General features: G+C 45.3%; 1 protein-coding gene across 5 annotated transcripts in view; it reads left to right on the top strand.

Annotated features, from left to right (window-relative positions):
* The window catches only part of GRIN2A (glutamate ionotropic receptor NMDA type subunit 2A), a 212,238-nt gene extending 196,687 nt beyond the window's left edge, over positions 1–15,551 (top strand). For 4 of the 5 annotated variants that reach the window (XM_061599545.1, XM_061599544.1, XM_061599546.1 and 1 more), the window contains 2 exons: positions 8,440–8,678; positions 12,123–14,971. In XM_061599545.1, the coding sequence (XP_061455529.1) occupies positions 8,440–8,678; positions 12,123–13,904 (2,021 nt within the window). In that variant the 3' untranslated portion in view covers positions 13,905–14,971. Of the gene's footprint in view, positions 1–8,439; positions 8,679–12,122; positions 14,972–15,076 lie in introns of those variants that run through there. The other variant, XM_061599547.1, reaches the window with a different exon arrangement.
* The last annotated feature ends 979 nt before the right edge of the window (positions 15,552–16,530 follow it).

Genomic DNA, 16,530 nt, shown 5'->3' with positions numbered 1-16,530 from the left:
GCTCTCACCAACAGTCTGTGCAAATTAGGAGGTTGGCAAAATGCTACAATATTAATATTAATATTAACTACTATTGAAAATGGACTGCCTTCAAGTCAATTCCGACTTATGGCAACCCTATGGATAGGGTTTTCATGGTAAGCGGTATTCAGAGGGGGTTTACCATTGCCTTCCTCTGAGGCTGAGAGGCAGTGACTGGCCCAAGGTCACCCAGTGAGCTTCATGGCTGTGTGGGGATTCCAACCTTGGTCTCCCAGGTGGTAGTCCAGCACCTTAACCACTACACCAACTGTTATCAATCAACTATAATTATTGTTATTTACAGAACTAATAGGACCACCTAAAACTAAGTTCCCAGAGCCATTTGCAACAGAATTCATTTGGAAAATTCTGACTTTCATTCCTGGCCTAGACTTTTTATTATTTAGGAATGTATGGATCTCCTTTTGCATCTGTGTCAAGGTGGTTTACAATCATCAGAAAAACAGGTAAAAATCGTTTTTACAACAGTGTGAAAAATAACTGATTTAATAACAATACAAAATGAACACCTTTTCATCCAGTTGGAAAAGACTGTCAAAACGGAAATGTCTCCAGCTGTTTCTGGAAAGCACCGCTAGTCGGCACCTGTTGTGTTTTGACAGGAATGCTGTTCCACAGAACATGGGCAACCACAGTGAAAGCCCTTTTCTGAGTTACTGTGGAGCAGGGTTCTGATATTTGGGGGGCCTGAGGGAGAAACTCCCCTTCAGATTGCAATGATCTGCCGGGTCAATACGGGATAAGGCCGGAAAAGGTTCAGAAAACGGCAGCCGCAGTTATCAAGGAGATGGGACAACTCCCCTCCGACATTTGAGACTTTTCATTTTAGACAAAAGGTGAGTAAAGGGAGACATGATAGCAGTATTAAAAAATAGTGCATTGTGTGAACGAATAGAGAAAAGCCTTTCTTCCTCTCTCATTAGAACTCAGGGACATCCAATTGGAAGATTCAGGACAGACAAAAAAAAAAAGTACTTAACACAGCACATGGAATGGGCTTGTTGGAATGAACTCCAACAAGAGGCACCAACCTGGATGGCTTTAAAGAGGATTATAGACAAACCCATGGAGGGTAAGGCTATCGATGGCTACTAAACATGATGGCTACGTTCTGCCTCCACTATCAAAGGCAGTGTGCCTTTGAATACCAGTTGTTGCAAACTGCAGGAGAGGAGTGCTCTTGCACTCACATCCTGCTTCCAGGTTTCCCTTGGGCATCTGGTTGGCCACTGAGAGAACAGGATTGCTTGACTAGATTGGCCTTTGGCCTGATCCAGTAGGGCTCTTCTTGGAAGTACTCTTTTTGATGGAAAGGGACCATAGCTCATTGCACGGTGTTATGGGACTGAGGGTTGTGATGGATCATTTCTATGAATCCCCTTTCCAGCCTCTGATTTTGCATCTGCAGGGGAAGAAACCTCCACTGGTCAGGCTAGTTTCATTTGTTAAGCTAGACTGTGAGCTAATAGGTTTGTCAAGTGGCTACCATTAGCATATGTAAGAATATAGCATATGTAAGAATATAGCACAGCTATTGGAACTCTTCTTGGAGAGAGCCCGCCCTCAGATCCTGGAGCCAAAAAGAGGCCTGTGTTTTTTAGTCTGGTCTGGCAGAAGCTGGGAACTACGAAGACACACAGAGAGGCCTGCTCTCTGCACCATGGCTTTGGGGTGCCTCCCTGCAAGCCTGATGGAAAAGCAAGATCTATTGGACTGGTAATGCTGAGAACCACTCTGTCTTATGCTCAAGTTGTGAATATGTGTAAATAAAAACCATATATCCTATAAGACACCACAGTCTCCGCTGACCTTCTTTCCAAGGAAATAAAACCCTGGCTAAGCACTGGCACCCCTGGAAGTCTTGCACCACTCAGAGATTGGAGTGATGCGCAACAATGGCTTTGTATGCAAAAGTTCCCAAGTTCTGTCCCTGGCATCTCTAGTGAAATAGGTCAGGTAGAGAAATAGCTTTCTTTCCTGGAAACCCTGGAGAACTACAGCCAAAGTAGAGACAATACTGAGCTGGACAAACAAATCATTTGGCATGGTAAAAGATAGCCTCTTAGAATGAATTGGCTTCAAAATACCCCTAAGTGCTATTGCTTTTTGTTATAGCACATGCTGACAAGCTGTTATGATGAGTGGAGTTGTGATGGGAGCGTTATGGTTCGGTTGTGCTCAACCCTGGAACCTGGAGTCTCCTTGAGCAGGTAGAGCAGGATACTCTTCCCAGCAAATCTTTTCACTACCAGTGACCCTGAGGAGGCATTAGATCCGAGCATCCCCATCTGAGAACGGAAGGTCTCCAAACCAGCTTCCGGGATTCCTGGCTGGGTCTTAGCCCCACTCATCTGCCACAGAAGCTAAGGAGAAGGCATGCTGGCTAGGAGCTTCAAGGCCATTAGCAATGTGATCAGCTAGCTGCACATGAGGCTACTTAGGAGGAGGAGGATTGCATATGTAAGAACCTGCCCAGATCAGGACCTGATGGAGAGCCAGGAAGAGGTGTCACCTACAGCTCTGATATAAGCTTCCAGCTGTTGGAGTCCCTTCATGGCTGAAGCAACAGCCAGTGGAGGCTGGTCCATTAGGGCAAACCAGGCGCACCTCACCAGCATATCTAATAGTCCAGGATGATGAGAGCTGTAGCCCTGCAACGTGTCAAGGGTCACAGGTCCTCTCTCCCTGCCTTCTTACCTACAGCCAGTCCAAGGAATAGCACTTCCTGTCAGCTTAATCTCAGTTTTGCCCTTAAAGAACTCTGGAGGGAAGAGGATGGGGACAAAGGTAGAATTGGCTCCACTTACCATTGTCTCTGGCTCCGCCTACAGTTGGCCTCTCTGCTTTCTGCCCTGCCTTTCCCAATGGGCACCACCCACCACTGTCAACAGCTCCTCCCAGAACTGGGGAAATTGACAGAGAGCTTGTATATTGCATGGAACCTTAAGAAGTAAAGTGCATCCAGTGGGCACTTTTGTCTGCAAAGATGCAGTGCAGCGTTCTGTCAATGAAAGCTGAGCCACTGAGTGTCAGGTGGGAGATTCAGATTCTGCCCTCTTTTCAACAAGTACCCCATCAAAGTGCATGACAACCAATCATTCCCTTTTTGTGTGGAAAAAAATACTTTATTGATAAACAGTTAAGAACAACTCAAATCATATGTTAACTGAGAGCAAGGGGGATACATCATTGATAAAATAGATTTTCCTGCACCGGAACATACAAATAATCTGTTGTTATTATTTGGTAACTTTTACAAAATCTATAGGTTTTGAAAAGCTCTGGGAACCTTCTTTTTATTGTCTGCTGTGTTGGGGCATGTAATGAAGCTGCACCGCTCTGCAACAAATGCATTTTTGCATTTTCATCCTTTTGCAATCTTTAGCTTCTGCTTCAATTTCTCTGTTAATGCTAATTGCCAAACTTTACTATACTATCATGAAATAGAAATACCTTTCAAATCTTTCCAAAACCGTGCAATTAATGCCTGGGCTACAACCAATAAAAAGCTAATCAACTGTTTATCCTTAAGAGCCTGGTTTTCATTCCAAAATAAATTTAACAGGGCTAATTCTGGGGTTTTGAGTACCACCTGCTTTGCAATTCTGTCTGTTTCTATAAACACCAGATCCCAAAATTCAACCCCCTGAACGCATGCCCATCACATATGGGGAAAAGAACCCTTCTCTAAGCATCCCTTCCAGCATAAAGGTAAAAGTGTCCCCGCACTTATAGTGTGAGTCGTTTCTGACTCTTAGGGTGACATCTTGCGACGTTTACTAGGCAGACCGTATATATGGGGTGGGATTGCCAGTTCCTTCCCCGGCCTTCTTTACCCCCCAGCGTATGCCGGGTACTCATTTTACCGACCATGGATGGATGGAAGGCTGAGTGGACCTCGACCCCTTTTACCGGAGATTCGACTTCCTCCTTCCATTGGAATCGAACTCCGGCCGTGAGCAGAGCTTTGGCTGCGTTACCGCTGCTTACCACTCTGCACCACGGAGGATCCTTCCAGCATAGGGGAGAAATAAGTTTTATTAATAACCATTTATTCCTATGCGAGAATCTCTGCTCTTCACACTATTGGAGGCTGAATCTGGCCTGCTGTGATATCGTGCTAAGGGAATGGCATATTGGAATTGGTAGTAAAATGAGGCTGGGAGATATAGAACAGGAAGGGGAGGAGTTTGAACGGGTGGAGCAGAATGTGGCTGGAATAAAGAGGATGAAGACTGATCTCTGGTGTCTCTCTTAAATTGTCTACAATACAACACCTGCTTTCTACCCTCTTGCTGATCCTTGCTGCCAAGGACTGCAACCATGTTTTGTCAGCGTGGTAAACCGTCTTTTTTAACCAGCCTATACTGACACAGCTCTTTTCTTTTTTGCATCGGCAGAATATGTGTGCTCACATTTCCAATGGTCCCTTTGAGGTTATGTTGATCTATTTTGTGCTCTCCTTAAGAAACTGGTGTTGTGGGCCGGGGCAGGGGGATGTAGGCAGGAGAATGGGAAGCTGTGGGTGCGGGGAAAAGATTTTGCTTTGCTTGGCAGGAGAGAGAGAATAATATCAAAAGTCCTGCTTAACAATCCAAAGCCTACTGAGCCTTGAAGAACAGGGTCACGCTAGACTATAGATAGCTATTAGCTCCTGAGTAGCCTTGATAGCTATTCTTCAGCCATCTCTCATCCAAGAAGTGGTTGCTTGTCTCTTTGAAGCCGGTCAACTTCTTAATCCTAGAACGGCCGCTCAGAAGAAATGGCATTATTTGGACCTATTCCTCAGCTCTCGATTGTCAATTTCGGCTGTTTAACTAAGGTTGTATGCATATTGCATGTTTTATATCGTGTTCCATTTGACATTAAGGTGTCTGTTTTGCTGAGGACAGTCCTGTACTTGGAGGGCTGTTCAATCTAAGTCCAGCTCAGAGAACTGTAGAGTTGGAAGAGGCCTGTAAGGCCAGTGAGTCCAACCCCTTGCTCAGTGTAGGAATCCATCTTAAAGCACACTTAACAGATGGCTGTTCAGTTGCCTCTTGAATGCCTCCAGTGTTGGAGAGCCCACCACCTCTGTAGGTGATTGGTTCCATTGTCATACCGCTCTAAAAGTTAGGATGTTTTTCCTGATGTTCATGAGAAGGTAGAGCATCACGGGCCTTGGAGTTTCTCATCAACAGTTAACACCTGGACAGGTGACTGAGCAGGAGCACAGCTCACCTGGTAACAGACTTCCCATCTACGGGGAGATGTATTTGTATTTCCTTTTAGATCATAGTAACTCTTTCCAAATTTGCATCCATACAATTACATTAGCATATGCTAACACCCATCACCTCTTATTTTGGGAATTAAAACAACTGGCCCAGGTGTACTCTAGAGACAGCTGGCAGAGATCATGTGACTTCTTTAGGACACACATGCCCCATCGGCACCGTACGTTTATCACACCACTTTCAACAGTCCTGCCTTCCCCTAGGATGAATCCTGGGAAGTGTAGTTTGCTAAGGGTGCTGAGAGTTGTTAGGAGAACCCCAGTCCCCTCACAGAGCTACAGTTCCCAGAGCGGTTGAACAACCAATTCCCAGTGAGTAATTTGGAAAGAGTACCATCTGAAGGGATGTTTTTCCATTCCTTGAAGGGTGTGTGTGTCCCCAATGATTTTGTTATGTATTTTTTAAAAGAAACCTTCAGGATCTTCCCCCCCCCTGCTTTCACTCACGAGGTCTCCTCTTCTTAATTTTAGTCTTCACTGCCTTCAATGGGAAGCCTGCTGGCACTCCCCAGCACTGAAAGCGTTATGTGGGATGAGTCAGCTTGGTGCAATTGCAGTGGCTTATTCAACGGTTTCTTTTAAAGTTCTCCTGGGGGAACTTGATCGTCTCTGTCCACAACACCCCCCAAACCCCATAAGCCGTGAGAGATTTACTCTTTGTCATGTCTTGAATAGCCACTTTCACTCCTCTGATTACATCAGCTTTGCAACAAAAGGGGATATATTCTTATCTCAGCAATTCTTAGCAGCATTTCCCCCCTTTTATATAGAAACAGCAACAAAACACATCTGCCTTTTTTTTTTAGGCAAAAAAAGAGAATTGTTGTTTTAGCCTCGGCGCAATTTTACTTTATGCTGTAATTATTCCTCGCTTTTATTTGTTGTTGTTGTTATGTGCCTCCAAGTCGACTACGACTTATGGCAACCCTATGAATCAGTGACCTCCAAGAGCATCTGTCATGGACCAGCCTGTTCAGATCTTGTAAGTTCAGGTCTGTGGCTTCCTTGATGGAATCAAGCCATCTCTTGTTTGGCCTTCCTCTTTTTCTACTCCCTGCTGTTTTTCCAAGCATTATTATCTTTTCTAATGAATCATGTCTTCTCATTATGTGTCCAAAGTATGATAACCTCAGTTTCATCATTTTAGCTTCTAGTGAGAGTTTTGGTTTAATTTGTTCTAACACCCAATTATTTGTCTTTTTTGCAGTCCATGGTATCTGCAAAGCTCTCCTCCAACACCACATTTCAAATGAGTTGAATTTTCTCTTATCTGCTTTTTTCACTGTCCAACTTTCACATCCATACATAGAGATCGGGAATACCATGGTCTCAATGATCCTGACTTTAGTGTTCAGTGATACATCTTTGTATTTGAGGACCTTTTCTAGTTCTCTCACAGCTGCCCTCCCCAGTCCTAGCCTTCTTCTGATTTCTTGACTGTTGTCTCCATTTTGGTTAATGACTGTGCCGAGGTATTGATAATCCTTAACAAGTTCAATGTCCTCATGTTGCTTTTACTAGCCTTGGAAAATAGCTCAAAAAAGTCCCATCTCTCTCACACATACACCCCTGCATCAATAGGGGCAGACAGTTGGTAAAGTGGATTACGTCAGCAGATGTTCCTCAGAAACTCTGTGTGAGGATTGCTGATATTGACAAGGAATGGCACAAATAGAGAGGGGTGAATCTGTCAGTGTCAGTTTCTCATCTTTTCAGATCTTAGGCCCAGTCTGCACTGTATATTTAAAGCAGTATGATAACACTTTAAACAGTCCTGGCTTCCTCCAAAGTATCGTGGGAACTGTAGTCTGTTAAGGATGCTGAGAGCTGTTAGGAGAATCCCTGTTCCCCTCACAGAGCTACATTTCCCAGAGGGATTTCACGATCTCCTGAGAGAACTCTGAGACCCGCAACTATATGAAGGGATCGAAGTCTCCCAACAACTCTCAGGACCTTTTGCAAACTCCAGTTCCCAGGATGATTTGGGGGGAAGCTGTGACTGTTAAAAGTAGTATAACACTGTTTTAAATGTAAAGTGCAGATGTGGCTTTAAGTTTACTTACAAAAAAAAAAGTTGTCACAGAAATTCGTCCCCCCCTGCAACATGCCACATTGCCCATTTCCTCAGTCCAAAAAGGCTTGAGCTTCGAGCTATGAGGAAGCTGTTGCTTCAGCAGCTCAGACTGGGAGCTTATATAGGAGATGAAAGCTCCATCCTTTCCTGGCTCTCAGTCAAGCCCTGATACGGCTTCCATAGTCTTTCTCGAGTCGCCTCACATGCAATTAGCTGGGCATTTTACTCGTTTGTTTATTATTAGTTCATTATATTTGTCAGTGACTTTCTACAACGATGTCTCAAAGCGACTTGACAAGAGAAAACACCATAATTAAAAACAATCTGAAGCCAGAAAAACAGAGAACAATGAACAATACAAAATACATAAAATGCTCACCCAGTAACATATTAATAAGGCAAGTCCTACCCATCCCACAAAAACACCATCATAGGAGGCAACTTCATTACCAAAGGCTTGTTTGGACAAAAAAAAAATTAGCCTAGTGCCTAAAAAATTAGCCTAGTGCCTAGGCACATCTCCCTGGGGAGAGCATTCCACAGCTGGGAGGGGGGCATCACTGTAAAGACCTATTCTTGTGCGGCCACCCTCCACATTTCCCTTGGGTGGGGCACACAGAAAAGGGCCTCTGATGAAGACCACAGGGTCAGGATTGGTTCATACAGTACGAGGTAGTCCTTAATATGAATCTAAAGCATCTGCCTGGCTTGTTGTCTGCTCTGTCCCTGTGGCCGTGGGGGAGATGGGAGGGAGGAATCTGAGAGCTAACCAGAAGCCAGGCAGCTGGTGTGAGGATCTCTACTTCTGGGGCAAGGAGATCCAGTGCCAACACCTCTTCAGGGTCTTCGGCATTGTGGAGATCTGCTGAGGGGGATGTTTTTGCTCCTTCTCTGAAACTTCAGATTCCAGGTATGGGCAGGGCTGAATCCTGACACCCATGCAGCATAGAAATGTTTCACTGGTGTTCACCACTGAGGACCTCTTGGGTCGGTCATATCCTAACTGTCAGTGCCTTGCTTTCTAATTTTGCCGATGTTTGTTTTCCAGGTGAAATGGAGGAACTGGAAACTTTGTGGCTGACGGGCATTTGCCACAATGAGAAGAATGAGGTCATGAGTAGTCAGCTGGACATCGACAACATGGCAGGAGTGTTTTACATGCTTGCTGCTGCCATGGCTCTCAGCCTCATCACTTTTGTCTGGGAGCACTTGTTTTATTGGAAGCTGAGGTTCTGCTTCACTGGTGTTTGCACCGATAGGCCAGGATTGCTCTTCTCCATCAGCAGGGTGAGTGTGTGTGTGTGTGTGTGTCTGTCTGTTTGCATTCAATGCCGAATGCATCAAATTCGCCCCTTTTGAAACAATATGAGAACCCAAACACAGCCATCCTTCAAATTTTGCACTTACACAGATTTTGTGATGCAGTTCTCCAAACAAACAGTACTTACAAAAAAAGCACTTATTAGGGGAAAATGTGTATAAAATGAATATACTGGTGAAAACAGCATACAAAATGTATTGTATTAGGAGAACTTGCTTGCAAAAATGGGTACATCAAGTCAAAACTTAACAGACAAAAATGTGTATTTGTAGAAATTCTTACTAAAATGTTGATGCATTTTCACGATGATATGATATTATTGTTAGTGTTATTTTGCAAATGCTGCAAAAACCTGGACAGCTGAATTTAAGAATGGAAAAAGGGGAAACTGAGAGAACCTAAACTGAAATATCTTTCCATCCCTTTTCACCTGTAAAGCCGTCATATTGGAGACCAGGAAGAGCATTAGAAAGAAAGGAAAGTCTTTAATGGCTTATGGAAGGAGAATAGGGAGGTGGTCTGGTGGGTCTCCTTGGCAGGGAATTCCAAAGAATAGGCGCTATCAACGAAGGACTCTTTAGTCTCTGCCTGAACTGTTCCCACTGTCCTCTATGATGGCTGTGTTCTCCCTCCACTGTTGGAGGCAATATACCTCCGAAAGCCAGTTGCTGGAAATCACAAGGGGAGAGAGGGCTGTTGGGCCCAGGTCGTTCCTGCAGGCTTCCCATTGGGGCATCTGGTGGGCCTCTGTGAGAAGAGGATGCTGGTCTAGATGGGCCATCAGCAGGATCCAGCAGGGCGATTAGTTTGTTCTTAATGTTCAGCCCAGTGAAAGGAGGTCAATAGAGCTTATCCCCCCATCCCCCAGGTATCTAGGAGGTAGAGGTGCATATGGCAAGAAGGTGTTCCTTGTTCCAAGGGGAAGGTCTAAAGCTCAGCAGTAGAAGGTCTGTTTTGCATGCAGAAGATTCTAGATTCAATCCCTGGCATCTCCAGATAGGATTGAGAGAGACTCCCTGTCTGAATTGCTGGAGAGCCCCTGCCAGTCAGTGTAGACAGTACTGAGCTAGATGGGCCAATGGTCTTATTTGGTATAAGTCAGCTTTCTGTGCTCCTGTGCTCCTGTGCTCCTGGGGCACACAAGGCCCCTGGTCAATTTAGAGACTAAACGAGAGGTAGAAACTCATCTGGAAAAATAAAGTTTCACCTCAATGGTATATGGTTGGGTCTCCATGCCACCTCCTCCCCCCCATATTTTCTTCCTTAACTTGAAACAGCCAGTCTGTCTGAGCTTGTATGTTACTGCATTAAATGACAAAGCACAACATCTCAAGCACATCGTCCCCAGTTACGGGTGCATCTTCAATAAGTGCAGTTAGCTATTAAACGAAGTCATTCGTCCAAAAGAGATGAAGCCATTTTTTTAAAAAAAAAATAGTATTCTTGTTATGCAATTAGTAGCAAAAGTGGATTTTTAGAATTTCCAAATATGTTATTTGTTTAAATGACCAGCTTTTTTAATGTGCTTAGCCTGGCAACTTCCAGTGGTGTGTGCCTGCGTGTTTAATTAGTTAATTGACTCTGCATTTCTGTCTTTGCCAAAAGCGTACAAAAAATAAGTGAGTGAGTGAGTGAGAGAGAGAGAGAGAGAGAGAGAGAGAGAGAGAGACTGTGCTAGGGTTTTATTAAAAAAGACTGTATTCTGGCTCGAATGCACAACCTTCCCCCCACCCCCACTGGCTTGCAGAACCTGTTGGTTTGCACCCTACACATGTACGCAAAATTGCTTTCCCATCCCTAGAAACGACTCGCCAGATCTAGCTAAGATCCAGCCAGCCTAGCAATCTGTTCAGAACAGCAGACAGATGTTTGCAAGTTGGTGGGCAGAAAGGTCGATTGGTTTGTCCTCCCCACCAGTTACTCAGAGGCATAATGCTCCTACACATGAACACTCCATTGGCTATGATGGCTAATAGCTGTTGATCTACCCCATTGATTTCCCCCAGCGTGGGGGAAGGAAGCGGCCGACATGATTGCCCTCCAGGTGTTGTGGGACTCCATTCCCCAGTACGTCAGGTTTGCGTATTGCGGGGGTGGAGAACGTTTTTCAGCCCCAGGGCCACCTTCCCTCCGGAGGGTCATATGCCAGCGGTGGGCATGGCTAGAGGCAAAAGTGAGCAGATCAATAAATGCACACATGACCTTTGCACATTAGGTTAGTTTCTACTCACCCTTCACCCACCCTTCTCTATCCTTCCTGCAGGCAAGCAGGAGGCATCATCAGAATTTCAGGACATATCCGAGCCAGGCAAAAAACCCTCAGGAGGGTGCAAAGCAGAGCCATTGTAGGCTGTAGGCTGGGGAGACCCCTGAGGGCCATATGGGCCTGAGGTTCTCCACCCCCAGCATATTGTTTTTGGAAGTGGAAATTAGGCAGGTTCACATTAAAATGTGAACTGCACCGAATTTCTCGACTACCCTTTGCTGATGCCCATTAAAAAGGCACAGGTTCTGGGGATCTTGCAATAACCTGTTCCTCTGCTAGCCATATATGTCATTTTAATTATTGCTAGGAGTAAGAGCAACCTGCCCGCTCCACCAACCCAAGAGCTTCCTATAGGCATCTGGTTGGCCACTATGGGGGTACATAAGGCCGCCCTAGATGGATCATTGGTCTGATCCAGCAGGGCTCCTCGTCTGCTCTTGGACAACATTTTTGGAAGCCCCAAAGGAGAGCTGTGTTGCAGCAATAAAGTAGGAAGCACTGCATGGTTGCTTTCTAGGGTTGCCTAGCCCTGTTTTGTGCTGTTAGTATCCTGGAAAGAGCTGCTGCCTTCCTTTGCCACTGCACGGAATTGGTACTGAATTCCACGGGGCTCCTAGTGCAATCCCCACAGTGCCTAACAGTTTGCCATTGTATTGCAAGAAGGTCCAGACAACCAGTTGAACAAATGCCATTGAAGGGTTAATGGTGTACGTAAAGCCACGGATAGAATGTTTGCAAGTAGGCATTTAAAGCAAGGGAAGGGAACCTTTTTAAGCCCACGGGCCAACCTCCATTATGGGCAGCCTTCCAGGGGAGGTGTCGTGGGATCTGAAGCAAAAATGGCAAGGGCAGCCAATGTGACTCCTGCTGTGCCCAGCAGGCTACCTTCCAGCGATGCAAATGTAAGGCGTCTCTCTACTCACACAGCACACCTCAGTTCTCAATCCAGGCATGCAAGTGACATCACTGCATTTCAATGACAGATTTTAGCCAGGCAAAAATACTCATGGAGGATGGGGATACACTTGAGGGACAGAGAGGACTGGAGGGGGATCTTTAGCCTTCAGGGTGAAGGTTCCCCACCCCTTGATTGAAAGAGTTGATGATCTGAAATTTCATCCATCTTATGTTATTTCTGTTCCAGGGCATTTACAGCTGCATTCATGGAGTCCATACAGAGGAGAAGAAGAAGTCACCTGACTTCACGCTGACGAGTTCTCAAACAAATATGTTGAAACTCCTGCGGACAGCTAAGAACATAACTAACATAAATCCATCACGGATAAATTCCCCCAAAAGAGCAGCCGATTTCATCCATAGGGGGTCCTTAATTATGGACATGGTGATGGACAAGGGGGATATGGTCTTCTCTGACAACAACAGGCCCTTTCCACCAAAGGAGAACATCTTCAGTGACAACGTGGGTGACCTACAGGCTTTCATTGGCAACCGTCACAAAGACAACCTCAACAACTATGTTTTCCAAGGGCAGCACCCCCTTACACTGAATGAATCCAACCCAAACACAGTGGAAGTGGCGGTCGCGGCAGAAGCCAAAGGGAATTCACGCCCGAGACAGCTGTGGAGGAAATCGGTCGAATCTTTGCGCCAAGAATCTCTCCGACAGAGCTCTCTCCAGAGAGAAAATGGTCCCGATGAAAACCGGCAGCATTCCTTGAAAGGCCCAAGGTACCTCCCCGAAGAGATTGTCCGCTCAGACATTTCAGACACCTCCAGCCGAGCCACCTGCCACATGGAACCTGAAAACAACAAGCACCACAAGTCAAAGGATAATGTTAAAAAAAGACTTGTATCAAAATACCCAAAGGACTGTAGCGAAGTTGAGCTGACCTATCTGAAAAACAAACCACCTCTGCCCCGGGATAAAATTTACATTATAGATGCAGATAAAGAAGGTGGCTTTCATCTAGATACACCCCAGTATATTGAGAATATTATCCTTCCGGAGACAATGGAGTTCTCTGACATTTATGAGGACCACAATGACAACTACCGGAAGGCTGAGCAAACTAATAGGACAACTTTGCCAAATGAGGAAAGTCTTCCAAGTAGTGACCAGTACAAGCTTTACTCAAAGTACTATAGCTTAAAAGATAAGAATGCTTCATTTGGTGAAGCCAACGATAGATACAGGCAGACTGTCACCCATTGCAGAAGCTGTCTTTCCAGCCTGCCCAGTTACGCCGGACACTATTTGAGCCGATCACCCTACAGGTGTGATGCCTGTCTACGGATGGGGAACCTGTATGACATCGACGAAGACCAGATGTTGCAGGACACAGCCAACTCTACCCAACAGGAGGAAATATATCGGCATGACTGGGTCCAGAATAACAAAGCCCAGCCTCAAAAGAAAAGCAAGCTGAAGATTAATCGGCAGCATTCTTTCGACAATATCCTTGACAAGCCCAGGGAAATCGACGTCGGGAGACCGGCTCGAAGCATAAGCCTGAAAGAGAAAGAGAAGTTTCTCGAAGGCAGCCCTTATGCAAACCTGTTTAATGCTCCCCAAAGCAAACTCTTGAGCAACAAGGCACCACTTTTTACACGCACTCTGGACGACGGTAAGAGGATCAAGTCCCTGTATCCTGACTGTTCTGCGGAGAACCCTTTTCTGCACTCTTATTACGACGACCAGCACTTGGTTCTCGGGCGGAGCCCTGTGGGCCTTTATAAACAATCGTTGCCCACAAAAGCGAAAAATGATAGTTACTCAAGGTCGTCGATAAAATCGACCACCTCGTACTGTTCCAGAGATGGCCGAGTCCACGACATGTACATTTCGGAGCATGGGATGCCTTATGTTGCAAATAAGAATAGCGTGTGCTCAACTCCAAGAGTTTTAAATCCCTGTAGCAATAGACGTGTGTTTAAGAGGATGCCTAGCATTGAATCAGACGTTTAGCTTTTCCATTAACACTTTTATCTATACGGAGACATAGTTGCCAGCATCTTAGAGGCATAGAGGGTATTCCTTAGCAATCCATTGGGAACTGGAGATTTGTTATACCTTTCATATATCAAATTAACATTTCAATGAGTTGAACAAAAAAATCAGAAAAGAAAGGAAAGGGGGAGTAGGAAATATAAGAGAGAAAAATACATGCCTCCAAGGGTATATTTATACTACAAACATATATTGTTTTATACATAGTGGCTTTCTCCAAAATATCCTGGAAGCTGTAGTTTGGTGATTGTGCTGATTCCATGAGTTGTCCAACTAAATTCTACTCAGAGTAGATCCTTTGAAATTAATGGGTAGTATTAATGCTAGTCCTACTCAGAGTAGACCCACTAAACTTAGTAAACACAATTGACTTGGGTCCATTCATTCCAATGGGTCTATTCTGAATACGACTAGCATTGGGTGCAATCCTATGGGTTGTATCTAACTGAGGTCTACTCAGCGTAGACCCATTAAAATGAATGGGCCTGAGTTCATCATGTCCATTCATTTCAGTGGCTTTACTCTGAACAGGACTAGCACTGGAGGCAACCCCATGTTAGTGATCCGTAGCTTTGCTCACAAACCTGCCGTTCCCTAGGGAACGACCATCGAACCACTTTTGGTCTTGCAGTGTAAATACACCCTTAGGGATCAGTTCACGTTTGGGCAAAAATGGCCGCTCTTTACTATCCATTCGTGTTGAAATAGCCCCAGTATATGCTGGCAACTATGTTATTTTTATATTAAGATGGCTCTTTACCTTGTCCGTTGGATTGTGTCCTTCTAGCACTTTCCACCCAGCGCATTTCTGTCCTCCCAAACTTTTATTTTTTAGCAGAGAATAAGCAATATGGTATGCATGTACTATGACACAGAACAAAGGGAGGGGGAGGAAACAAGTTAAGAATGCATTTGCACACTGACAAAGATAAGATTTGTGTAAGAGATTAGTTAGTCTTTTTTAAGGGGAAAAAACTATATATAGCTATATCTGTATTAGTTTCACCTTTGTTTTTAAACACAGTCAAACAAAAGCAAAAAATACATTAAAATGATACATAATATACAATATATATCCTCAGGGCCCATGAATGGAAACAATATCGTGTTCATCTTTGTCTGTCTTACAGAAACCAAGGAGGCAATCCACCGTGGACTTCTCCTCCGCCAAGTCCCATTGAAAGGAATGGAAGTTGCATAATTGCTAATAGAGGTCCCACGTTCAGATAGCAGCGCCAAGCTGGGCGATGTGGTGGTGCAACCAGGAAAGGGGGGGGACCTATCCTGGGAAAGGTGTCCTGGGAAAGGCAGGGAACCCCTTTCCCCATTCAGATCTGTGACTGCACCAAGAGACCATACGGGTCCCTGTCAAGGCCAGGCTGGGCTGTGGGTGATCTTACTGGGGACAGGTCTGGGGTGAGACCCAGGCAAGGAAAAAGAAAGAAAGGCCACAGTCTCCTGGCATTTCTATGGCTTATCCAATCTAGAGATTTCTTTCTTCTAACCTCCCATCCAAGCCCATCCAAGGGGTTGATGTCAGGGTGACTTGATTCTGTGCCAATTTGAAGAGAGCGTTGCGGTCTAAGCTCGCAAGAGTTCCAGATAATTTGCCTGCCTAGGGACCAACCAGCCTCAGTTGCTGAGGTGTCTTGTACCCCCTAACAGTCCTTGTGGTTGTACTGGTGTGGGCGGGGGACCAATGCGCATCAGATGTTTGAACGGCAAGGATTAACGATCCTGATCGTCCCCAAGGTAGAGTTATTTGACTGTTCCCTTTGCTGAGCAATCACACAAGTCAACTCCCATCCATGGAGGACTCCCATTCTTTTTAATGGTACTTGGAGGCAGTTTCACATGTTACGGCCCCCGTTCTCAACATAGGGTTGCCACCTTGCTAGCCCTGCACCTGTTTGCCTTTCCCAGACATTTAGCAGGTGTGTGAACTTTACTTGGCATGGAGATGCGTCCTAGGAAGAGGTTCCCCTGCAAAATTTCTGTGTGCGAGGCAGACGCTGTGAGGCACAGCCCCAGGGCAAGCCTATTTTGAGGATTTTTCCAGTGGCAGTACACAGAGATGTGGGCAACAATGCCCCCATTGAGTGGGAAGCCAACTGCACACAACTAACTTGCTGCCTGGAGAGGGCCACCACATTTAAATGGCCTCTTCCCCGTCACCGTAATGTGCCCGGTGGCCCCTGACACAGGAGGAGAAGTTCCTGGGAGATTGTGTCCAACTAGTTACAACCCACACATTTTTGCTCTAGCCTAAATTCCATGGAAAAGATTGGTATCGCTGCATATGAAGAGCAGACCTCAAAGGATAGCACTTTATGGTTGATGTTTCTAAAAACACTTTAGTCTTGACGGAGTCTTATTGCCTATGGGACAGATTAGGGTGGATTCAGACATTATGACTACAGGGCGAGCAGTCTGTGGAACTGTGTTGGAACACTACCTTATATCCATTGGGTGATATCCAATTAAATCATACTCAGAGAAGACCCATTAAAATATGAGTGGGGCACTATCGGGCGATATTCAACTAAGGCTGCGTTCAGACTTGGGGTTTATTGTGTTAGTTTTA

This window comes from Rhineura floridana, chromosome 17 (assembly GCF_030035675.1).
Source record: "Rhineura floridana isolate rRhiFlo1 chromosome 17, rRhiFlo1.hap2, whole genome shotgun sequence".
In the NCBI taxonomy this organism is placed as follows: domain Eukaryota; kingdom Metazoa; phylum Chordata; class Lepidosauria; order Squamata; family Rhineuridae; genus Rhineura; species Rhineura floridana.
Note: the sequence above shows the minus strand (reverse complement) of the source record. Positions and strands in the feature narration are given on the sequence as shown.